At 42.3% G+C, this 25,680-nt stretch overlaps 1 protein-coding gene across 1 annotated transcript in view; it reads left to right on the top strand.

The window, feature by feature from the left end:
- DCP1B (decapping mRNA 1B) overlaps nucleotides 1–25,680 on the top strand; it is a 50,757-nt gene that overhangs the window by 13,416 nt on the left and 11,661 nt on the right. The window contains exons 4-5 of the mRNA XM_007469520.1: nucleotides 22,808–22,874; nucleotides 25,199–25,340. Of these exons, the coding sequence (XP_007469582.1) occupies nucleotides 22,808–22,874; nucleotides 25,199–25,340 (209 nt within the window). The remainder of the gene's footprint in view (nucleotides 1–22,807; nucleotides 22,875–25,198; nucleotides 25,341–25,680) is intronic.

The raw sequence follows: 25,680 nt of genomic DNA, 5'->3' as shown, positions 1-25,680 counted from the left end.
TTTCCCTCCCAGCCCTACTTGAAGCCAGCTGCGACACTAACCTGAGCTGCCACTGCGGCAGTGACAGTCCCATGAGGATCCCAAGAAGAGCCTGTGTCTGCCAGAAGAGCTGCAAACAAGGGCTCCTGTGGTCTCAAGAGTGTAGTTGATATTCCTTTGCTTCACCCAGTGGGTAGCCCAAGCTACACAGACTGCCTGACAGTGTGAGAAACTAAAACTCTGAGAGAAACCCTGACTTTGTGGCCTGAAGACTGGGGAGAAAGACCCCAGTGAGCTGGAGAGAGAGCTGGATGAGGAGATCCCCTAATTCTGTGTGGGAACTGACATGGGTGCTGGTCTCACCCGGGAGTATCGCATACATGTAACAGAGCCAAAGAAGCATAGCCGAGGCTTTGAGAACTAACCCACGGTGTGGACAACCACCTAGCTCCAGACCAACACCTGAGTGGTGTATGCAGGGGGCAGACACAGCTCTGAAAATGGAGCTGACATGGGAACCATTGCCCACAAGAGGCAGGATGGAGCGTCCTGTCTAAATCTAAACAAATCGATCGCCTTCTAAACAAAACACTCTTCGGTGGGTTTTCAGAAGACTCAGAGTCTCACAACATCATCAAGATGTCCAAGATACAACACAGAATGGCTACTCATACGAAGAACTGGGAAAATCTGACAACTCTCACAGGGAAAGTCAGCAGATGGCCACCCAGAGATGACCCACATGCTAGAGTTATAGGACAGTGGCTTTAAGGCTGTTACTATTACCGTGCTTTGTGAGATAGAATGGAGTCCTCAGAAATGAATGGAAAGATGGAAGTTCTCAGCAGAGAAATGGTGTAAAAAAACCAAAGGGAACATTCGGAGCTGAATAATAGAGTACCCAGTGAGTGGCTCTGATAGCAGAATAGAGATGCAGGGGAAAGAAGAGTCAGTGAACTTGAAGACCCATCAATAGATATTATCCGACCTGAAGAATACACAGGAAAAAATTTTAAAAAAAAAAGGCCTCACAAACCAAAAGGTCTGAATTTGTGTCACTGGAGTCCCATAAAAGGAGAAAAAGACTGGTGTAAAAAAAATATTTGAAGAAATAATAGCTGAAAACTTTCCAAATCTGGTGAGACACAAATGTATGGATTCAGGAAACTCAGTAAACCCCAAAGAAAACCATGCCCATAAATATCATAATCAAAGGGCTGAAAAACAGACTTTAAAAAACAAACAAAAAACCTTGAAAGCAACCAGAAACGATACATATAGGAGAACAGTGCCTTGAACGACTACAGATTTCTCTTGGAGTCTGGAAGACAGTGCCGAAATAAAAGAACCATCAACCTAGAATTCCATCTCCAGTGAAAATGTTCCTTAGGAAGGGAGGTAAAATAAAGGTACTCTCAGATAAAGGAAAATTTAAAGTCCTTTTTTGTCAGCAGACCTGCTCTAAAGTAAATGCTGAAAGAAGTTCTTCAGACTGAAGGGAAGTGGTTCCAAAGGAAGGTCAGGGCCTCAGGATGAAGGAGGAGCAACAGAAGTAATAAAAACATGGGTCAGTAGAGTAGAGTTATTTTTTCTACCCTCAGATTCTTTAAAACGCAAATGACGATCGAAGGCAAAAGCTATAGGCGGGCTTCATTGTAGGTAGATGGGACATGTGACAACTGAAAGGTTAAGGGGAAGGGGATAGGGACCTATATAGTTGTAAAGCCTTTACATTTTGCTTGAAGTGGTAAAATAAAAACTGTAGTAAACTGTGAAAAGTTAGGTATGTATAGTGTGATTCCTAGAGCAGCCACTTAAAAAAAAGAAAACAGAGAACCAATAGATAAATGAAAATTGAATACTAAAAAAAATTTAAATAATCCAAAAGAAAGCAAGGAAGGAGGTACCAACAGAGCAAAAAACAGGAGAGACAAACCATGGAAATGCTAATTAAAGAAAGCCATTTGGGAGTAACATACACACAGTACTACATATAAAATAGATAAGCAACAAGGACCTGCTGTATAGCACAGGGAACTATACTCAGTATTCTGTAATAACCTATAATGGAAAAGAATCTGAAAAAATATACATATGTGTGTGTGTGCATGTGTATATTCCACTTTCTATAATTGGTAGAATAAACAAAACAGCAAGGCTGTGGAAGACTTGAACAACACTGTCAACTCACTTGATGTAATTGACACTTATCGAACATTCCACCCAGCCACAGCAGAATACAGCCTCTTTGTAAGTGCTCATGGGACAGTACCCAAGGTCAACTTTATCATGGGTCATAAAAAAAACCTTAAATTTTTTTAAAGAAATGGAAATCAAACTATGCTGTCTGACCACAAAGGATTTGAACTAGAAATCAGTAACAGAAAGATATCTGGAACATCCCCAAATATTTTGAAATTCAACAACACACTTCTAAAATAACCCATGTGTCAAAGAGGGAGGAAAATTAGAAAATGAGCTGAATAAAGATGAAAATACATGTCAGATGCAGCTGAAGTTGGGCTTAGGGGGAAATTTATAGCGTCAAATACTTAGGAAAGGTCTCAAGCGAGTAATTCAGGTTCCACCTTAAGAAACTAGAAAGAGAAGAGCAGAGTAAACCGAAAGCAAGCGGAAGGAAGGAAGTCAAAAATAAGAGCAGAAATCAGTGAAAGAAAAGAGAGTAGAGGGCTTCCCTGGTGACGCAGTGGTTGGGAGTCCTGCCAATGCAGGGGACATGGGTTCATGCCGTGGTCCGGGAAGATCCCACATGCCGCGGAGCGGCTGGGCCCATGAGCCATGGCCACTGAGCCTGCACACGTCCGGAGCCTGTGCTCCACAACACGAGAGGCCACAACAGTGAGAGACCCGCGTACCGCAAACAAAAAAAAAAAGAGTAGAGAAAATCGGTGAAACCCAAAGCTGGTTCTTTGAAAAGAGTAAAACTGATAAACCTAAACCCCTGGCCAAACTGATCAAGGGAAAAAAAGAGAGAGAGAGGGGATGCAAATGAGTGGTGTCAGGAATGAGAGCGAGGTCTCTGTGGACACTGAAAGGACAAGGGAAATGCTGTGAACCACCCCATGCCCATAAGTTTGACAACTTAGAGGAAATGGACTAATTCCTTGAAAAACACAAATCACCAAACCATACTCAGGAATAAATAACCTGAATAGTCCCATATCTATCAAAGAAATCAAATTTGTAGATAAAAGCTTTCTAACAAAGAGAACTCCAGGCCCAGACAATTTCACTGGTGAATTCTACCAGACATTCAAGGAAGAAATAATACATTCTGCAATCTCTTCCAGAAAATAGGGGCGGGAAGAACCCAAGTCATTTTATGAGAGCGACGTTATCCTGATACCAAAACAAGGCAAAGACATTACAAGAAAATTAAAGACCAATATTCCTGGTGAATATAAATATAAAAAATCCTCAACAAAATACTAGCAAAATAATGTTCATAGCAGCATTATTCACAAGAGCCAAAAGGTGGAAACAACTCAAATTCATGGACAGATGATTGGATAAACAAAATATGGTATATACATACATTGGAGTATTATTCAACCTTAATTTAAGAAAGAAGGGAATTCTGATACATGCTACAGCAGAGATGAACCTTGAAGGTATTATGCTAAGTGAAATAAGCCAGTCACAGAAGGACAAATATTGTATGGTCCACTTACATGAGGTACCTAGAATAGCCAAATTCATAAAAACAGAATGTAGAATAGTGATTACCAGGGACTGGGCGAGGGGGGAATGGGGAGTTCTCATTTCATGGGTACAGAGTTTTAAGTCTGGGATGATGGAAAAAGTTATGGAGTTGGTGGTGATGGCTGTGCAACATTGTGAATATACTTAAAGCCACGGAACTGTACACTTAGTAATAGTTAAAATAGTAAATTTCATGCTATTTAAAATTTTACCACAACAAAAGAAATACTAACGAATTGAACCACTTGCCATATAATTTGCATCCGGCTTATCCCTTCCATACAAACCCACTGCTAGATTTATCTTCCTAAAGCACAAGTCTAATTGTCACTTTTCTGCTCAGAATCTTAAATGCCCACCAGGTAGACTTTCTCACCTGGCAGCTAAGCTTGCTGTAGTCGGGTCCCAGTTTACCTGTCTGGACAGGTCAACGTGACTGCTGTATACTTACCTTCTGTTCTAACCAAACACAAATATGTGCTTTCCTAGAATACTTTAAAATTTTTTATCTCTGTGCTTTTAAACATGGTTCTTTTTTTCCCTTGAATTCTTTTCCTCACCCTAACCAATCTCTACCAGATACATTCTACTCATATTTCAAAAGCAGCCGAAACTTGACCTCTCCCCTAGTGTCGTCATCCTCTCTCTGTAGTTCTGATTTCTCACTGCAGCCTATACCTCTCCCATTGTTGGCTTTCCTAGTGTTTATTGACCACTTGCCTATTGATACTGTTTCTGTGCTGGGTTGGGGGAGTTCAGTAATGAATAAGATGCATCCCTTCCCTCTGATAGTTTGCTATCCTAGCACAAAAGACAGATTTACAAATATATATGTTCACAATAATATGCTAAATGCTGAGCTAGAACAACAGGCATTTAATAGTACTTAACATGTTACCTTATATGTAATATTTGTCCTAGTTTCTCTATCAGAGCACAAGCTCCTTCAAGGCAAGGTATCTCTCTACCTCCCTTCAGCACTTAAATCCTTGCATTAAGTGTGTACAGTTAAATATTTGCAACGAGTTGTTTTTTATTAGGTTTCTTTATTCAAGGCAACCAATAAAGCTTAACCAAAATTTTCATTACTATATCTTCAGTCTTTTTTCTTTGGGGGCATAAGCCAACCAACAATACACAAAACCTTAAACACCTTGGGTAGAAAATACTAAATAATTTTAGCAGTTTACAGAGGAATTACTCTGCTCCTCAAGGCTGATTTTATACAGATATTAGTTGCATCTACCTAAAAGTTCCTAGAAATATAATAATTCCAAGTTGTGAGAATACCATATGTCCTCATCCTGAGAAATTTAATAGTTCTAGGAAAAGGTATATAATGTGGGAAAACGTCAATTTCATCTGTGTGAAAACTTTATAAAACTTTTAAGTTCTACAAAACATTTTATAGAATATTTCTTTCAAATTGATTTACTTTTATGGAGCTATTCTGATTTGATATTTAAGAAGTTTGTTTACTACTACCAAGTTGGTATTTTAATTATGTTACAGGAACAGAGATCATGTCCCTGTTTTGCGGTGGCCCTGCTAAACCATGGCCGTGTGGTTTAAACAGTAAGGCTTATGCTATAGTTATTTTATCTGAGAATTAAATAATAAATCCTTTTTTTTTTCATTTTTTGTAGAAGCAAGTAAAACATAATTCCATATTAAAAATGTTTAAAAACAGGTAGTACCAAACACTAGATTTGAATAGAATCTTATGAACATTTACCATAAAAGAAAAAAAAAAGATAAATTGTACCTCATCAAAAGTAAACTTCTGGGGGCTTCCCTGACGGTGCAGTGGTTGAGAATCTGCCTGCTAATGCAGGGGACACGGGTTCGAGCCCTGGTCTGGGAGGATCCCACATGCCACGGAGCAAGTAGGCCCGTGAGCCACAACTACTGAGCCTGCGCATCTGGAGCCTGTGCTCCGCAACGAGACGCCGCGATAGTGAGAGGCCCGCGCACTGCGATGAAGAGTGGCCCCCGCTTGCCACAACTAGAGAAAGCCCTCGTACAGAAACGAAGACCCAACACAGCATAAATAAATTAATTAATTAATAAACTCCTACCCCCAACATCTTTAAAAAAAAAAAAAGTAAACTTCCGGACTTCCCTGGTGGCTCGGTGGTTAAGAATCCACCTGCCTTGCCATGGAGCACCTAAGCCTGTGCGCCACAACTACTGAGGTTGCTAGAGCCTGCAAGCCACAGCTACTGAGGCTGCACGCCCCAACTACTGAAGCCCGAGTGCCTAGAGCCCGTGCTCCGCAACAAGAGAAGCCACCGCAATGAGAAGCCCGCGCACCGCAACAAAGAGTAGTCCCCACTTGCCGCAACTAGGGAAAGCCCTCGCACAGAAACGAAGACCCAACACAGCCAAAAATAAATAAATAAATAAATGAATAAATAAATAAATTTATTTTAAAAAATAACATAAAAACGTCTGTTCTATACCTAAAGGTGTATTACCTTTAGAAAAATGAAAATGCAAGCCACAGACTGGGAAAAAACATTCACTGTACACACACACACACACACACACACACACACACACACGCATCTGACATAGTGCTTATATCCAGAATATATAAATAACTCTTAGAACTCAATAATAGGAAGATAAACAATGCAGTTTAAAAATTGGCAAAATATTTAACAGATGCTTTACAAAAGAAGATACACAGATAGCCAATAAAGAGATGCTCAATGTAATCATCAGGGACTTCCACGTCGTTGTGTCCAACAGAAGTTGTCCATGTGTATTGTGCAGTACACCATAGGATCAGTACATTACAGTCTACTAATCCATTCTCCATTGATGGGTGTCTGAGTTATTTCTGGTCTTGAACAATTGTGAGTCAAGTTGCCATGAACATTCTGGCTCATGTTTTTTGGTGGATATATGCACCTATATTTTTGGGGTTTATACCAACACCTCATGTACAGTGTAGGGGTTTGTATAGCTCTGTGGCTACTGCTGGACAGTTTTCTGAAGTTGTGCCCATTTATACTCCCTGCAGTGATGTATGAAAATCCATTGTTCCATATCCTTGTCAACAATGGATATTGTTACTCCTTTTAATTTGAGCTGTTCTGGGAGTTCTGAAGTGATACCTCACTGTGGTTTTAATTTGCATTTTGCCATAACTGTGTTGAGCACTTTCTCATATGCTTATTGGACAGTGGAGGGATATGTAAATTAAAACAAGCATGAGAACACCACATAATTTACTAGAATGGCTAAATTAAAAAGACTGACATTACTGGGGACTTCCCTGGTGGTGCAGTGATTGGGACTCGCGCTCCAAATGCAGGGGGCCCGGGTTCGATCCCTGGCTGGGGAACTGGATCCCACATGCATGCCGCAACTGAGAGTTCACATGCCACCACTAAGGAGCCCATGAGCTGCAACTAAGGAGCCCGCCTGCCACAACTAAGGAACCAGCAAGCCTCAACTAAGGAGCTTGTGAGCTAAACAACTAAAGGAGCCCGCCTGCTGCAACTAAGATCTGGTGCAACCAAATAAATAAATAAAAGACTGGCATTACCAAGTTTTAACGAGGATGTGGAGCACCTGAAGCTCTCATGCATTGCTGGTAGGAGGAAAACATGGTGCAGCCCCTTTGGAGAATTGTTTGGCAATTTCTTATATACTTAAACATATAATTATCATATGACCTAGCAAGTTTCACTTACAGGTATTTACTTAAGAGAAGTGAAAACATATGTTCACACAAATACTTTTACACAAATTCTCATTGTAATTTTTTTCATAAGAGGATAATAGCAGTAAGAAAATCAAATTTGCAAATAAAGATAGGTCATAATTTGGAAGCAACATTGCTCACTACGAGTGCATTTTGTGAAACGTTTGCTCTTGCATTATACTACCATTAATGTGTTGGTTATTGATTACCTAGACTATGAAGAAAGCAGTGGCATGAGTAATAGATTACAGGCCTTTTGTGGGCAGAGACCACGTATTATATTTTATTTGTATTCTGTGGTACCAAATAAACACAGAAAATGAACAGATCTGGATAAGAAATAGATAGGTACAATGTTCTTAAAGTAAATCCCCAATTAATTCTTCAATTTATTAATGAGGTGTATCACATTGATTTGACTTGTAGAAATTGAAGAATAAAAACATTATGGTCGGGACTTCCCTGGTGGCACAGTGGTTAAGAATATGCCTGCCAATGCAGGGGACATGGGTTCAATCCCTGGTCTGGGAAGATCCCACATGCCGCAGAACAACTAAGCCCATGAGCCACAACTACTGAACCCGCATGCCACAACTACTGAAGCCCGCAAGCCTAGAGCCCATGCTCTGCAACAAGAGAAGCCACCGCAATGAGAAGCCTGCACACCCCAACGAAGAGTAGCCCCCACTCACCACAACTAGAGAAAGCCCACATGCAGCAACAAAGACCCAACACAGCCAAAAGTAAATAAATTTATTTTTAGAAAAAAACATTACAGTCATCTCAATAGATGCAGAAAAGGCTTTTGACAAAATTCAATATCCATTTATGATAAAGACTTTCCAGAAAGTTGGTATAGAGAGAACTTAACAGAATAAAGGCTATGTATGATAAGCCCACAGCCAATATCATACTCAGCAGTGAAAAGCTGAAAGCATTTCCTCAAGATCAGGAACACGACAAGGATGCCCACTCTCACCACTTTCATTCAACATAGTATTGGAAGTCCTAGCCATAGCAATCAGACAAGAAAAAGAAATAAAGGGAATCCAAACGGGAAAGGAAGAAGTAAAACTGTCACTACAGATGACGTGATACTATACACAGAAAATCCTAAAGACACCACCAAAAAAAACCTACTAGAGCCCATCAGTGAATTCAGTTAAGTTGCAGGATAAGACACAAAATTAACATACAGGAATCTGTTGCAGTATACACTAACAACAAACTGTCAGAAAGAGAAATTAAGGAAACAATCACATCAAAAAGAATAAAATACCTAGGAATAAACCTCCTAAGGAAGTAAACCAACAGTACTCAGAAAACTGTAAGACACTGATGAAAGAAATTGAAAACAACAGAAACAGGTGGCGAGATATACGGTGTTCGTGGATTGGAAAAAATAATATTGTTAAAATGCCCATACTACCCAAGGCAATCTACGGATTCAGTGCAATCCCAATCAAAATACCAGTGACATTTTTACAGAACTAGAAGAAATCATTTTTAAATTTGTGTGGAAATACAAAAGACCCCAAATAGCCAAAACAATCTTGAGAAAGAAGAACAGAGCTGGAGGAATCATGCTCCCTGGCTTCAGACTATACTGCAAAGCTACAGTAATCAAAGCAGTATGGTGCTGGCACAAAGACAGACACACAGATCAATGGAACAGGATAGAAATTTCAGAAATAAACCCAAGCACTTACAGTCAATTAATCTATGACAAAGGAGGTGAGAATATACAATGGAGAAAAGACAGTCTCTTTAAGTGATCCTTGGAAAACTGGACAGCTACATTTAAAAGAATGAAATTAGAACATTCTCTAACATCATATACAAAAATAAACTCAAAATGGATTAAAGACCTAAATGTAAGACTAGAAACCTTAAAACTCCTAGAGAAAAATAATGGACAGAACACTTTGACATAAATCATAGCGACGTTTTTTTGGATCTGTTTCCTAAGGCAAAGGAAACAAAAGCCAAAATAAACAAATGGAACCTAATTCAACTTAAAAGCTTTTGCACAGGAAAAGAAACCATCAACAAAACAAAAAGGCAGACTACTGAATGGGAGAAAATATTTGCAAATGGTATGGCTAATAAGGGGTTAATATCTAAAATATATAAACAGTTCATACAACTTTTCTTGATAGAAAACCAAAAACTTGATTAAAAATGGGCAGAAGACCTGAATAGACCTTTTTCCAAAGAAGACATATGAATAGCCAAGATGTACATGAAAAGATGCTCAACATTGTTACTCGTCAGAGGAATGCAAATCAAAACCATGGTGAGGGCTTCCCTGGTGGCACAGTGGTTGAGACTCTGCCTGCCAATGAAGGGGACACAGGTTCGAGCCCTGGTCTGGGAAGATCCCACATGCCGCGGAGCAACTGGGTCTGTGAGCCACAATTACTGAGCCTGCGCGTCTGGAGCCTGTGCTCCGCAACAAGAGAGGCCGCGATAGTGAGACGCCCGTGCCCCGGGATGAAGAGTGGCCCCCGCTTGCCACAACTAGAGAAAGCCCTCGCACAGAAACGAAGACCCATCACAGCCATAAATAAATAAATTTTAATTAAAAAAAAACAAACATGGTGAGATATCACCTCACACCTGTCTGAATGGCTATTATCAAAAAGACAAGAGATAAGTGTTGGTGAGGATGTGGAGAAAAGGGAACCCTTTGTGCACTGTTGGTGGGAATGTAAATTTGTGCAGCCAATGTGGAAAATACTATGGAGGTTTCTCAGAAAACTAAAAAACTATGGTATGACCCAGCAATTCCACCTCTGGGTATATATCTAAAGGAAACAAAAACACTAATTCAAAAAGATACACACACACCCAATGTTCATGGCAGCATTACTTACAGTAGCCAAGATGTGGAGGCAACCCAAGTGTTCATCAGCTGATGACTGGATAAAGAAGATGTGGTGTTTTATTTATGTGTATACATACATACACAGACACACACACACACACACACACACACATTGCCATTTGCAGCAACATGGATGGATTTAGAGGGCATTTTGCTAAGTGAAATAAGCCAGACAGAGAAAGAAAAATACTGTAGGATATCACTTGTATGTGGAATCTAAAAAATAAAACAAACTAGTGAGTATAACAAAACAGAAACCGACTCACAGTTAGAGAACGAACTAGTGGTTACCAGTCGGGAGAGGGAAGGGGGAGGGGTGAGATAGGGGGAGGGGATGAAGAGGTACAAACTACTATGTATAAAATAAATAAGCCATAAGGATATATTATACAGCACAGGGAATATGCCAATATTTTATAATAAGTATAAATGGAGTATAACCTTTAAAAATTGTGAATCACTATGTTGTACACCTGAAACTTATGTAATATTATAAATCAACTATACCCCAATTTTAAAAAGTGGAACCATCCTGTAAGTACTCACTTCTAAAAAAATTTTTATTGGAGTCTAGTTGATTTACAATGTTGTGTTAGTTTTAGGTGTACAGCAAAGTGAATCAGTTATACATGTACATATATCCACTCGCTTAGATTCTTTTCCCATTTAGGCCATTACAGAGTATTGAGTAGAGTTCCCTGTGCTAGGCAGTAGGTCCTTATTTGTTATCTATTTTATATATAGTAGTGTGTATATTGTCAGTCCCAATCTCCCAATTTATCTCTCCCCCCTTACCCCCTGGTAGCCATAAGTTTGTTTTCTACATCTGTTACTCTGTTTCTGTTTTGTAGATAAGATCATTTGTACCCTTTTTTTAGATTCCACATATAAGCAATATCGTATGATATTTGTCTTTCTCTGAGTTAAGTACTCACTTTTGGTCTCTCACTCAGTGTAACAACCTTGAGATTCATTCATGTTTATATATCAATAGTTCTTTCCTTTTTATTAATGAGTAGTATTTCATGGTTGTTTATTCATTCACCTGTTGATGGCATTTTGTTTTTTTTCCAGCTTGGGGCTATTATAAGTAGAGCTGCTATGAACATTTATTTTAAAAAGCTGGTAATAAAATGTAAAATAGATAGCTAGTGGGAAGCAGCCACATAGCACAGGGAGATCAGCTCGGTGCTTTGTGAACACCTAGAGGGGTGGAATCGGGAGGGTGGGAGGGAGACACAAGAGGGAGGGGACATGGGGATGTATGTATATGTATAGCTGATTTACTTTGTTATACTCCAATAAAGATGTTAAAAAAAAAAAAAGCTGGTAATAACCCAAATGTCCATAATAAGTAAATGGATAAACAAATTTGGTAGATTCATACAGTGGAATACTACTTAGCAATAAAAAGGAATGAGCTCCTGATATATTCAACAACATGAATCTCAAAAACATTATGCTAAGCAAAAGCAGCCGTTCACCAAAAACGTATATACCGTTTGATCCCATTTCTGTGAAGTCTAAGAACACGCAAAACTAATCTATCCTGACAGAAGTCAGAAAGTGGTTGTCTCTGCTGGAGTTGGTGTTGACTGAAAAAGGGTGATGGAAATATTTTCTGTCTTGTTTTGGGTGGTGGGTTATGTGAGAGAGTATTGTCAGAGCTCATTGAACACAATGCTTTAAGTTCTGTTAAATATTAATATATTTAAATATATTATTTAAGCAATAATATATAAAGTACTCTTCTCAGTTTTGAAACGTAGGCATAATTGAGCCCTTATGAAAGAAGACGTTAAGGAAATCAGTACTCAAGTATAATTTGTTACTCTCTTCTTTATCCTGGCGTTTCTCAACTACTCTTTCATCTAACCCTGATCTCCTAAGTTGATGAGATGTGATGCTAACTTTTCTCACATTTGTATCTTGCTTCCTCAAATTAAAATACAACAACCTTAATAAAACACATCTTCAGGACTTTACACCAACATGATACCAAAGCCTATCCTGTAACTTGACTTCAGCTGAAAGTTTTAAGTAATCTGAGGTGATGGGAATGGTTTATTTTGCATTTCTAGTTTTCAGATCGTTAGAAAGACCCTGTTCCTGCCCCCTTTCCTCTGGCCTGGGACATCTGCTTTCTCCACGTGTTTCTGAGAGGAGAGGTTTCCTTTTGCTGCAAATCTGAAAACCTATACAACTTAATCTTTTCCTGAGTAGAAGGATTTAACTTTCCACTTCTTTCTTGAGTCAATTTTTTTAAGTCAATTTTCCTTTCCTTAGTCTATAGTCCTTTCCCTAGAACAATATGTATAGGAAACAATAAGATTTAAAATCTAATCATAGGTCTCTTCTTGACAGCTCTTACAGAACATATTAGGAGGTGTATGCTTTCATTTCTTCCAAAGCTCCAGTTGAAATGTACCTATACATACCCATAAAAAATAATAGCAGTGAGAAAGTCAACTTTGCAAACAAAGAGGTCATAACTTGGAAGCAGCATTGCTCACTAAGAATGCATTTTGTGAAACATTTGCTCTTGCATTATGCTACCATTAATGAGTTGGTTATTGATTACCTAGACTATGCAGAAAGCAGTGGCATGAGTAATAGATTACTGGCCCCTTGTGGGCAGAGGCCACATCTTACATTTTATTTGTATTCTGTGGTACCAAATAAACACAGAAAATGAACAGATCTGCATAAGAAACAGATAGGTACAATGTACTTAATTCCCAAATCATTTATGTATTAATTCTAGAGTTGTTATATATGTACATAGGTCTGATGTTTTTGTCCAGCGTTGAAGATGTTCTGCTTGGGGTGATCGAGAAAGAGCCACAAAGTTGCCCAGCTTTCCCAAAACTCCTCTTTCTCCCCGAGTTCATGATAGAGACTGAAACAAAAATGCCACCTCAAGCTCCTGGCGCCGTGGCCAAAGCTGAGCGCGTGGCCGAGGACGTGCAGGGTTCCCTGTGCTGTCACCCTCTCCTTGGCTTCAGGCCACCGGGAGGAGTAAAAGCTCTTCCAGTCCAACAAATTCTAAGACCCTGAGATTTTATCCTCTGTTATCTTAACCTTGGAATCAGTTCAAGCAATTATTACAAAAGCAATTTGAAAGGTTAAAAGTGTCCCCTGTGTAAATTTATTACTAAGGAAATGAAAGCCAAGTTATCTGCCCACAGATAATTGCGAGTTTATTTTTCTATTTCGAGATATTTGCTGGTATGTTGATATCCTCAAATGGTCGTTCTTAACCTTCTGGGGTCACAAACCCCTTTGAGAATCAAGCCTCCTGCCTGCCTGCCCCGCTTCCCCACTCCCTCAAATATGTCTTGTTTTCCTGCTGTGTGCCAGGCATTGTTTTGGGGGGACTGTGGTTTGTACCGCCCCACCTCCAAAAAGTCTGTCTGCACATGTGCACACCATTTCACATACAGTTTTAGGGTTTGTATTGAACTCCTGAAGCCCTCCTAGAGTCCAAAAATATCTTAAAAGTAATTGTATGGCTAAAAATACTTGACACTCGTACTAGACAGAATCTTAGTATTTGCAGGAATAACAAGGGAGTGTCCTTCAGTTCAGGACCTGCCCAGGGAGACAAGATCCTTAAACTCCTTTAGATCACATGGGTGTGGGGTAGGAGACAAGGAATTTCACATTTCACTCCAATCAGAATAGGTGACCTGTGCCTAATCAGCAGGCTGGTTCCTGTGTGTGAGAGCAGCGGCTAGGGGCGGACTTCAAGGACGCTCTACCACCTCAGTCTGTGCTTCTTAGGAAGAAGGAATTTTAAAATTATACTGTGGTCACCGAATCTGTGTCTGTAAGCCTCCTTTGCCATTCTAACTGAAAAACTGACCTATTTTCTACAAACCACTTCTCAGGAGCTGATGTGTTTTCATATGTGATAAAGGGCTGCACATCTGCGGGGACGTGAGTGATGACACCTGTCACTCTGACCTTAAAGCCAGAATTGCTTTTTTGTTCTCTCATCAGTGTTCAGCTCATGCTGAAAGGAAGAGATCTAAACTCTAAAGGAGACTGTTTATCTAAAGAACTGGGATTCTGGCAATTCAAGAAGGCTCTGAAAAGCCTCATGGAAAGCAGACTCTCACTCTGGGTGTTTGGTTTTCTGTGTGTTGCGTTGTGATACCTGACAGCTCCTTGGAGCACACACGCCATCCGGGCCCACAGTGCTGCCCTCGCCCTGACCGCCCAGTCCACACAGCCTTCACACGTCATCCTTTAGGGTTAGTGGACTCACTGCAGATAGGACCTTCACACACATTTAACGGGGAAAAGCTGTCATCTCGGAACTTATTTAACTTAGCGATCTGGCATGCATAGATGAAGAGGACCATGTGACAGCATCACATAAGGTGACGTGCAGACAAGATGTGATAGTGAAATTAAGGAGAGGTCACTTTTATTTTATCCTGAACCATAGAGACTTAACGTTCTCGACTTTACCGAGGAAACATCTGCATAGTAATGCTATTTGGGTCCATTCACTTCATTTGTGGCTTGGAGATGACTGTATTTTATCATTTGCTTTTGAGAGCCCAGCTTGACATGCTGGAAGTCTAAATCTTGGCAGAGAAAAACTGGATTCCAAACATTTTCTGAAATGCTTAATGAATGAAGCATCTTTTAGTTTCCCTAACACCGTGCCCTGCGTGTGGCTACATTGAGTGTTCGTGTCTGTTCTCTTAGAGTCTATTTTTTATGTTACTGATTTTTGTCCAGAAATCACTTAGTAGTTTCAAATAATCGATTTAAAACTATTGGGTTATTACTTCTTAACCCACAGAAAGACAAATTATAATTTTTTCATGTTCTTACGGGTTTTGGAGAAAGAAAACAATTTTAGGCAAGAACTGGTGTCAGAATTATCCTCTATTCAGCCTTAGAGCTCTAATTTAATAGTAGAACCAAACCATGATTCAACTATTTATAACAGAAAGGCCTTTGGGAAAAGTAAGGTCTGCCACTTCCACAATTATAGATTAAGGTTGAAATGAAAAAAGTACAGAAACTCTGGCTCGCTTTCTCCCAATCACAAAGTAGCATTAGGGTCCCTTTTGCTAAACCACGGCCATGTAAAATCTTAGAAATTTTTCAGTGATCGTGTATTTTTATAGTCAGTCTACTTCAGCGAAGCTATTCCTATAACTAGTAAACACTAGATTAAATAATCTGATTCAAATATGAGGAAGTCTGTGTTTCACTGGAACAAGTTTTTGACCCATAGAAATACTCTGTTTTATGTTTACCTTAAACATATATTTCTCAGAAACTACAATTCTCTGAGACAAGACTTATTTTGCTACAGTGTAACACATTTTCAGTGTGTTGCTGGAATAATTGACATTGCATATCAGTCTTATGTTTTTAAGATAATTTAGGTCCTTGTATGTGTACATTTCAGAGTACTATCGTCAGACACGACTGGAATACGAATAAGTGTGCTTTCTGCCAGATCAAAGTACTGTTACTCATACTCTGAAGAGAAACGCATGTGATTTTTGCAGATTAATTGCATTCTTTGAGCTCTTAGCTGCTGGTGCCTGACAGGTAGTCCATCAGGAAGACTGGTCTATGGTAGCACTGTTATAATAATAAACACACAGAAAATGAGAACATCAGTGCCCACGCAGTGCTGGATCAATAGAATATACAGTCCTAGGGAACTGATGACAAAATCCCATCAACGTAACTTATGCCTAAGATTATCAGATGTTTGAAGCAAAATAATTTCTGAGTGAGATCAGGAGAATAAAAGGGATGATGTGAGGAAACCCTGTGCTGTGAGCCGCGGGTAAGTTGTAGTCGATCCCTGGGGAGGACCTAGCACATCTAGACTGCGACGTTTAGTTAAGCCAGAATAGTGGCAACCATCATGTAAGATGGTACAAGATCTTGCCGTCTTGGATTCCAGCTCTACTCAGCAAATACCTGTTGAATGTGCCACATGCTGGTCATTATGCATTCAAGTCCCGCCCTCCAGGAGCTCAGGTCTAGTGGGGGAGCAGTTCGGCAAACACTTAAATATGACATATGCTTTTTTTTTTTTTTTTAAGTCCAAGGATGTGTGAAAAACTATGGGAGCAAAGAAACACTTGAGACTGTTTCCGCCTAGAGGAGTCTTGAAGGACAAGGGCTCAGGGAGGGAAGACATCTTAGGAGCCCACGCTTGTTATTTGACCTCCTGGGAGATTTGGGGATTAAGCAGCAAGATATGGACAAATGAAAATATAAGTTTAAATGGCCAACAAAACAGAATCAGTTGTTCCTTTTTTTTTTTTTTTTTTTTTTTTTTATGCCCAGGAGTGGGATTGCCGGATCATATGGTAGCTCTATTTTTTTTTTATTTTATTTTTTTTCGGTACGCCGGCCTCTCACTGTTGTGGCCTCTCCCGCTGCGGAGCACAGGCTCCGGACGCGCAGGCTCAGTGGCCATGGCTCACGGGCCCAGCCGCTCCGCGGCATGTGGGGTCTTCCCGGACCGGGGCACGGACCCGTGTCCCCTGCAACGACGTTGTCCCTATTTATTTTTATTATTACCTGCGACTTTTTCTGCTTCCTAATTTTTTTTAATGTTTATTCACTCTGTTAAATCTCCTAGACTAAAGCAACTTTCCCCTGAAATAAATAAAATTAGGGAGTTAGTATATGATGGAGAAGACCCCACGTGACCTTCCATGAACCTGAGGGCAGTAGCAGACTTTAAGATTTCCATTTTGGGAGGATAAAGCCCTCTGTGGAGACTTGAAAGGTCTAGTGACATAACATGCATTTGTTAGAAATGAAAATTTTTTGAAAGATGAATCCATCTTTTTCTTTGGAGATAATAAATTCTCATTTATAGTTGGAGATTAATATTAATTTGATCCAAATTAGTGCAATGCTCTAGTACAGAGGCTGCTTCTGTTGTCATTGTTTATGGCATTAACTTTGTAAGGCAGTTAATTTATTTAGCAAGAGGGAGGCTGTTCTTACTTCACAGTATTTGTTTAGGTTTTCTACTGTTTCCCCCAAAATGTTCATGAGTATTAGTCACGCATAAAAGAGAGGCTGTTTCCCATCTGCTGTGAACCTTCCAGTATTTGGAGATCATGGGACCACTGATTTGTGAGGTGCAGTTAAACTACGTCACATGAAAAGAACCAGACCAGGGGCCAAAGATAACAGTGCTATGTAGACTCTCGGGGGCCAGCGAAGGTTTTGTCTTACAAGGTCGTGTCCGTGTTTGGTCACTGAAGCTGAGGCAGAAGGTGAATGAAACAACGTTACTTTAAAGGCATTAAAGAACATGCCGGAGGGATGCATTTTTAGGACAAAGCGCTCCGAACGGGGTAGAAGCACCGGGTCAGCACAGAGCAGCCAAGCGCAGCCTGTTTCCCTTCCAGCTGTGGACGCCAGAGCTGGCCTCGCATCCCCTGCCCTCAGATACCGCGCTTCTTGCGTGCCCTTCCTCTTTCCTCCCTCTCTCCCTTCCATCCTTCCTTGGGACCTTTTGAGAGTTCACATGAACCTTACGTTAAAGAAGGTGGATTCGCATCTCTTATAACCAAGCCTACAAATCATTCAGACATGAAAATTGTTTTCATACTTTATGTATTTCGTTTGTAAGGCTGGGGGAGGGGCGTATTTTATGGAAACAGATTGAACCAGGAAACATGACTGTGGCCATGAGAGAGGGACCACCCTCCTCACTAATGAAGAAAGTGTTTGAACCACACACCTGCGCCTAACCTCCAGCTCTGACATTTCATGCCTTTCACTTTCTAATTGCTTAACTATCTTGCGATCTTTCGGTAGGATAGTAGCTGTGTATGTGTGCTTACAACCAAATGCCAGTCACCAGTCACCATCCGAGGGGTTGAGCTACAAAAACTGGGACAGGGTCAATGGTACAAGGAATTCTGTATTCGAGCAAAATCTCAAAAACAAGCGTCTGCACCAAACACGTGATCAGATGTTCTTGGCCCTTCCACTGGGATTATTATTCCACTCATTCGAGAAAGACTTCATGAAAAGAATGGGGTCTGAAGGAATTTGGAGATTTTTGGCTTATCCTTAAGTGCCCAGAAGAGGTTTGTGTAATTTACACTGCCAGGTGTCCATGGCTTTCCTAGTGAAAAGAGAGAACTTAAATGCCTTCTTTGCTGCCTACTGACTAAAAAAAATATATTTCCTATCCTTCTGAGAGAAATTACTGAGATTATTTTTTATTTATTTTTTTTTTTGCGGTACTCGGGCCTCTCACTGCTGTGGCCTCTCCCGCTGTGGAGCACAGGCTCCGGATGCGCAGGCTCAGCGGCCATGGCTCACGGGTCCAGCCGCTCCGCGGCATGTGGGATCCTCCCTGACCGGGGCACGAACCCGTGTCCCCTGCATCGGCAGGCGGACTCTCAACCACTGCGCCACCAGGGAAGCCCTGAGATTATTTTTAAAGAGAGTGAGGGCGGGGTGGGTTGGGGAGTGGGGGGGAGAGCATTACCGAGTCAGACACCCTTATCCTGCCTACGTAACTTCAGCTACGCCGTTATGTCTTATCTGCTTCCTAACCGTATGGCGATAGGCCTTGTATTTTAAAGTTGCACAAACAGTAGCATGAGTATCGTTAAAGGAGTGTAAGCCGGGGCTTCCCTGGTGGCGCAGTGGTTGAGAGTCCGCCTGCCAATGCAGAGGACACGGGTTCGAGCCCTGGTCCGGGAAGATCCCACATGCTGCGGAGCAACTAAGCCCGTGTGCCACAAGTACAGAGCCTGTGCTCTAGAGCCCCCGAGCCACGACTACTGCACCCATGTGCTGCAACTACTGAAGCCCGCACACGTAGAGCCCGTGCTCTGCAACAAGAGAAGCCACTGCAATGAGAAGCCTATGCACCACAACGAAGAGTAGCCCTCGCTCGCCACAACTAGAGGAAGCCCGCCCACAGCAGCAAAGACCCAACGCAACCAAAACTAAATAAATAAAATAAATAATTTTTTAAAAAAAATTATAGTAATAAAAAAAAGGATTGCAAGCCACCTTCATGATTTGGAGTTGAAAGTTATTTGAAGTCAAATATGGAACAAATGACAAATGTCTTAAAAGAAGAGATTTATAGAAATATTTGTTAAAACAAACTAGAGAGGTAAATCCCCAGAGAACTTCCAGAATGAACTCACGCACCATGCTAACGAGAATCAGAGGTTTCCCAATGAAGGTGCATCAAGGACATTTGCCGTTCCCTCTGTGACCCTCCCAACTAGCCTCTTAAAATTTGATCAACTTTGGATTTTGCTGCTAGAGACATTAAAAAAGAAGAAATTATTTGTATCAAATACCATCAGCTTGCTCTTTCTCATGTCTGTTGTACCTACAATTATTCAGGCATGAAATCTAACGTGGAAATTTTGCTTTCCTAATCTTTCTTGCAGAATTAAGAGGAAAATAGAAGATGTTAATAGATGGTGTTTTAACAGATATGACCAGGCGATGGTATATTGCCTGTTGCCTCAAACATTGCTTTTTTCAACCCCAGATCGCCAACGCATGACGTAAACCAGGGCAGGGCAATTTTAGGCAGAATTTCACAGCTCTGCTATTGAAGTCCTGTGTTCAGCAACAGGAAGAAACGTGTTCTTAGAAACGTGTTCTTAGGGCGGGGAGTCTCACGTGGGCATCATTAGGCGGTTCAGGGTCTTCCTATTCTTTGCTCCACTGTGGGGTTTCTTACCTCCAAGAGTGATGTAGGAACAGCTGAGCTGAGCCTCACACACCACAGTGCCCTTAAAGCCCACCTGGACCTCGGCGGGGCGGCTGGGCAGCGGCCGGTACCCAGGCGTGGTGGGTGGGAGGAAGGCTCGCAGCATGGTGGGTCCCAGAGCACTCAGAGTACCTCTGCTGGTCCCGTCTCGGCGCCCCGCGAGTCTATGCCTCGTGTCAGGTGACGGCGATCACTCCAAGTTTGAGAATGCCAGAACCACACCACCTTCCCCGGTCCTTTTCAACCTGGCCGTCTTCTTTCTTCCCTGCGGCCCCTGCTGCCCGCCCAGGCCGGCCTCGCCCCGTGGCCGCCCAGAACTGGGGGTGAGACGTGAGGGCTGTGTCCGCCCATCGGCTCCTCACCTCCCTGACGGTGACAGGCTCTGGTTTGCATGGGCCACCACCAGCTGCTCCAGTGCCCCTCGCTCAGGACAGAGATAGGCTTGTCCCGGCTGGAAATGTGCGCCTAAGAGGCGGGAGCTGCGGTGGAATGTGTCTCTCTCTGTGAAACTATTTTAAGGAGAAAAAGTTAGGCCCAGTTCTACTCGTTATCTTGCTTTGCTCTCAGGAGCCAGGACTGTTGGTAAATCTGTTTCTCCTCCTTGACTATTTAAACTGTACATTCAAACTGCGTATTAACTGGGGTGAAAAGAACTGTTTCAAAATGACCCCATTTTAATCTTAAAGTCACGTTGCTTTAGAGATAAATGGTCAGGTCCTAAGGAAGTCTCCACGGTGTCTCCGTGAGGCTTCAGACCCAGCCTTCCCTTCCTCCCCTTCAACATCTGAAAGATGTGTTCACAGCATCTTCCCCCTCCATCTGCATTTCAGTTTCCTCGTAGTAATAACATCGTCAAACCGCTTTTCTATTTCTATCAACAGTTTCCTTGGCATCCAGTCCTTATGAGAATCTAGTTCCTTATGTCAAATGCCACAAATGTGTAACATCCCCCAAAAATGGCACCCAAAATATTTCTACTTATATGTTCTACTGAAGAGACACAAATGGCTGTTCTTCCCCTGCTACTGGGCTTTGAATTTCTTAGTTGTGTGTTTCTCTCCCCTGTTACCTCTTTCCTGCTTTGATAGTTTTGGAAAGTTCCATCTCCAAGGAAAGGAAGTTTTCACTCTAACCAAAGAATAGAGCAGGATCCTGGTTTTGTAACGAGGATTAAAGCCTCCAAAACATACAATGTCTTTGGATTTTTTAGTCGCTGAATGTCGGTGATCCGATCCACTCTCGCTCAGGGGAGCACAGAGCAGGTGGGTCGGCGTGTGGGAAGCTGTTGGGGCAGCTGGCGCTGGGGATTAGGGTTGATGGACCGGGAACGTCCTGGAATCAAGTTCTCAGAGACTCGCTTAATGATCTTGAGATGAAAGAATTTCTTTTTGATATTAAGGCTCTCAGCGCATAGGCTTTAGAACTCAGACGTTCTTTTTTCCAGAGTATCCATGTATCAAAGAGGAGTATGTGTGTGTATTTCTAAGAGGACACAATGGTTCCATCAAGAAAAAGCTGCCCCTCCCCCCCCGCCCCCCCGCACATGCAGGTAAGATAAAGATTCCTGGTGCACGAATCACACAAGAAGTTGACGCCATTGCCCCCTTTTGGCAAGTTGATAGTTCAAATTTATAGGGTCCTTTTAAAGACATCTGCTTAACACAGCACTAAAACGACATCTCCGGTACCCTTTGATTTCTGAATCTTGACTAACAAGAAGCAGAAACGCCCACCGAGTCATTGGTCAGGTGATGGGGGGGGGGGAAAGTTGTCAAAATATCACAGCTGTTTTAATGACCAAATTATATTCATATAATTAAATATTTTGTAAGTTTAAATTTTTAAAATAATTTCTTTTAAAAATATGTTGGTTTTCATTGCCCTACCATAACATGGCAGCTATTTCAGTGAAGTTTTTTTTAACATGTATATATAGTTAGTGTATTATTTATATGATTAATACCACCGGATCCTCAACTAGGTCTTTATAAATGTATGTTGGACCTGTTTAGCCTTTGCTATAAAAATGACCTAGACAGGCACATATTAAGGTATAGAATTTGTTTGAAAATTGTTAAATGAATCAATAGCAGCTATATTATGCCACATTGTTCTTTCACTACTAAATCATTCAGTCAGAGTTGTACCTCATCTTTCAACAGCTGTAAATATTACATGCAGACACTTTGAAGTCAGAGATTTATTACTGAATTTTGTTTTTCCTGCACTGTGTCCTCACTTAGGGCTTTCAAGGCCAATCTTTCAGTTACTAACGCCTTCCTGGGAGAAGGGGTAGAGGGACGGTAGAGGGACGGAGGCTTCCAGGCCTAATTTGTGCCTCAGGTTTCCAATACTTAACAAAGAAGACGGAGTGTGTGTGCGCGTGTGCCGGGCCTGTGGCGGCAGTGATGTTTCAGAGCTGGAGCTTAGCGTCGAGGCTCGTTTTCAGTCTGTTCATCCATTTAAGAAGCATTCGCCGCGTGCCTGTTGTGTTCAGGTGCTGCATTGTTAAGGACAACATACTTCAGTGTGTGTCTGTGTGCGTGCGTGTGTGTGTGTGTGCACATGCGTGTGTTCTCTGTGGGCCTAAAAAACCCCAGTGCGAGGTTTTCAAGCTTGAACTCCAATGTCTGGTTTCATTTATTCAAGAAGTAGGTATTTCCCTCAAGATGGAAAGTGAATTTCTTTCCATTTTGTAGTTTTGAAGATGCTCATGGTTGGTTTGATGTCTTTTTTTCAGTGTCCATTTATGGAATTTGGTTTTACGACAAGGAAGAATGCCAAAGAATTGCAGAGCTTATGAAAAAGTAAGTGCTGCGGGCTGAGTATTTGTCAGGACCTGGTGCTTTGTATTTCTAAGTGTACGTAGCTACGCTGTAATCTAAACAGAGCACGTCTCTGACAGCAGTCCTTTTCACCGTGGTTAGGAACACATTCACTATTACTTAATAAATGAAAAATAAACATAAGTGACAATGTTTTACATTTCCACTAGGTAAGATTTATTATGCAGAAGGGTTCCCCTCATTTTTTTCTGCACGTGTGAAGAATCTATGATATGAATTTTTCCAGATGGCAATTTACCTTAATATTATCCTCCTTTGTAAATTAGCAGCTTTTTCCCTTGAAAAGTTATCAGTATATCTCAGTGAAGAGAACATTCAGAGCCCTTCTAAAAAGCTGTCCCAGATTCTCTGGGGTGCCCACATCCTTCCTGCCCTGAAGTCTGCCCGTGGGGCTCAGACCTCCCTCCCTTCTGACCCTGCGAGGGCTTCGGAGAGTCTGTATTTTCAGTTCCTTTGGGATTATCTGAGCTAATATTAATTTAGTGATCAGTAGACAGCCCCTCTCTCTGTCTCTCTGTCTCTCTCTCTCTCGTTACTAGTCTCTTTTCTTGTTAATCTCACGAGGCCTTGTGATTCACCCCAGTCTGCATTGGGGGAAACTGAAATGACTGTCTGCCTGTCCCGCTCTTGCTGCCCTGAGGACCCTGAGAGGAGGCCCGGGTCAGCATGTTGTCTCCTCGGGGATCCATCAACCCCTTTCACCGGTTCTTGAGCCCCAGGCCTGCTCACTGGGAGGCAGTTATTTCCCTGCACTTATGCAGATGGTTTAGAGCCTCAGAAGGAAATGAGTTTCCTGCACGTGCTGGATCTGACCCAGGACTGGACTTGGCCGAACGCAGAGTCTGGCTGCCGCCAGTGCGGATTCTACAGAGCAGCTCCGTCTGCAAAAGAACCATTTTTCAATTTTAAATCCCGGGTCAAGGAACTGGCTAAAAAGTGACCCCCAGAATATGGAATGTGGGGAGTACCGTTTATAAATAGGATTGATTTCTGAAAAGCCTAGCTTGTGAGAGCCCATTTTAGGTAACCGGCTCAAGCTGCAGGTGGTGATTAGGTGTGTTCAAACTGGTATTTACCACCATAACAGCGAGTTCCTAGAACACCCATGTTATTGTAAACTGTGCAATGGATGATGATAGCAGGATCTCATGCAGGTTAAAAAACACCCTGTTGCCCAGCCAAGAGGCCACATAAAGATTGTCAGATTCCCCGGTGATTCCTTCACAGCTGGGGCTGGGAACTGATCGTTGGTGAGCAACAAGCCACCAACGTGTGTGGATTCCCTGCCTGTCCTCACTTAGAACTGAACCTCCCACCGAGCCCTCAGGTCTCCTTTCCCCGTAAACGTCGCGGCAGTTATGAAGGAGCATGGACTGCAGTCAGAGCCCACGCAGGGGGCACTGTTCCCCTCAGCCGCGCTGTAGCACGGAGGAGCGACCTGGCCTCCCTCTGTGTCATTTTCAGGAAAGCAGAAGGTGCTGCTCACTGCTATCTATGTTTTCGTAACCCCCTCCTGGGGTGGAACCTTCCCTGTGTTTCTAAACCACAGGATCCGAGGGGCTGGAATCAGCCGCGCTTTGCCTTCAAGGCCCTTTGGAACCAGGGGCAGATGCCCGATTTGCCGTGCGGTTTGCCCAGGGCTTGAGAACCCTAAATTGGGTTTCCTCAGCAACACACGAGTCCTTTCTGCTGCTCTCAGTGAGGAGCTGGCAAACTTTTTCTGAGAAAGACCAGTAGTGAATACTTTTGGCCTTGCAAGGCTGACTGGTCTCCATCCCAGCTGCTCAGCCCTGCCCTGGCTGTGTGACAGCTGCCACAGGCCATGCGTCATTAACTTTCTGTACAAAACAGGCCCGGGCGGGGGTGGCCCTCCCCACTCTAGAGGTGTCTGTGTGGTCAGTGTACTCGGGACCTCAACTCCCATTTTTCTTCTTTCAGTTCCAGCAGTCTTATTTCTAACATGATTATAACAAGATAAAAACAACTGGGTGAGAACTGGATGGTTTCAAAAACCGGTTGTTGGGCTTCCCTGGTGGCGCAGTGGTTGAGAGTCCGCCTGCCGATGCGGGAGACGCGGGTTCGTGCCCCGTTTCGGGAAGATCCCACATGCCGCGGAGCGGCTGGGCCCGTGAGCCATGGCCGCTGAGCCTGCGCGTCCGGAGCCTGTGCTCCGCAAATGGGAGAGGCCACGACAGTGAGAGGCCCGCATAACGCAAGAAAAAAAAAAAAAAAAACCGGTTGTTGAGTTGGCTTTTCTGGTGTGGATTTCCCTTCCTGTTTTCTAGCCTCACTCAGTACGAACAGTTGAAAGCGCACCATGGAGCGGGGGCGGCAGTGGGAGCGTTCCCCGTGGGCCTCGGCTCGGGAGAGCGCAAGGAGGTGGACATCTTACGGATGCTCACCAAGGCCAGAGACGAATACACAAAGGTGAGTCTTGTCTCCCTGCAATGCATACTTAAACTCCACGGTGGGGACCTGCACCCTGAGACGGACTTGGTGCCGTTCCTTCCATCAAACAAAAGTGCAGGAGAAATACAATCTTTATTGGCTTTTAGTAGGCTGAACACTGTTTGCTTTTAAGTGGATTCAAAGGCAGCCCGGGAAATCAGTAACCTTTGTATATACAAATAGCCTCCAATAAGAAGACCCCATTGACAGTAGCAACAGATTAATATAAAATTCTTTGGGATAAAATTAACAGGAAATGAGCACAACCTGTGTGGAATAATCATGGCTATCCTTGGTGGTACTAGGGCACTAGCAGTAG

Source organism: Lipotes vexillifer, unplaced genomic scaffold (assembly GCF_000442215.2).
Source record: "Lipotes vexillifer unplaced genomic scaffold, Lipotes_vexillifer_v1.1 scaffold395, whole genome shotgun sequence".
Lineage (NCBI taxonomy): Eukaryota > Metazoa > Chordata > Mammalia > Artiodactyla > Lipotidae > Lipotes > Lipotes vexillifer.
The sequence above is the reverse complement of the archived record's forward strand: the minus strand, read 5'-3'. Positions and strand labels throughout refer to the sequence as shown.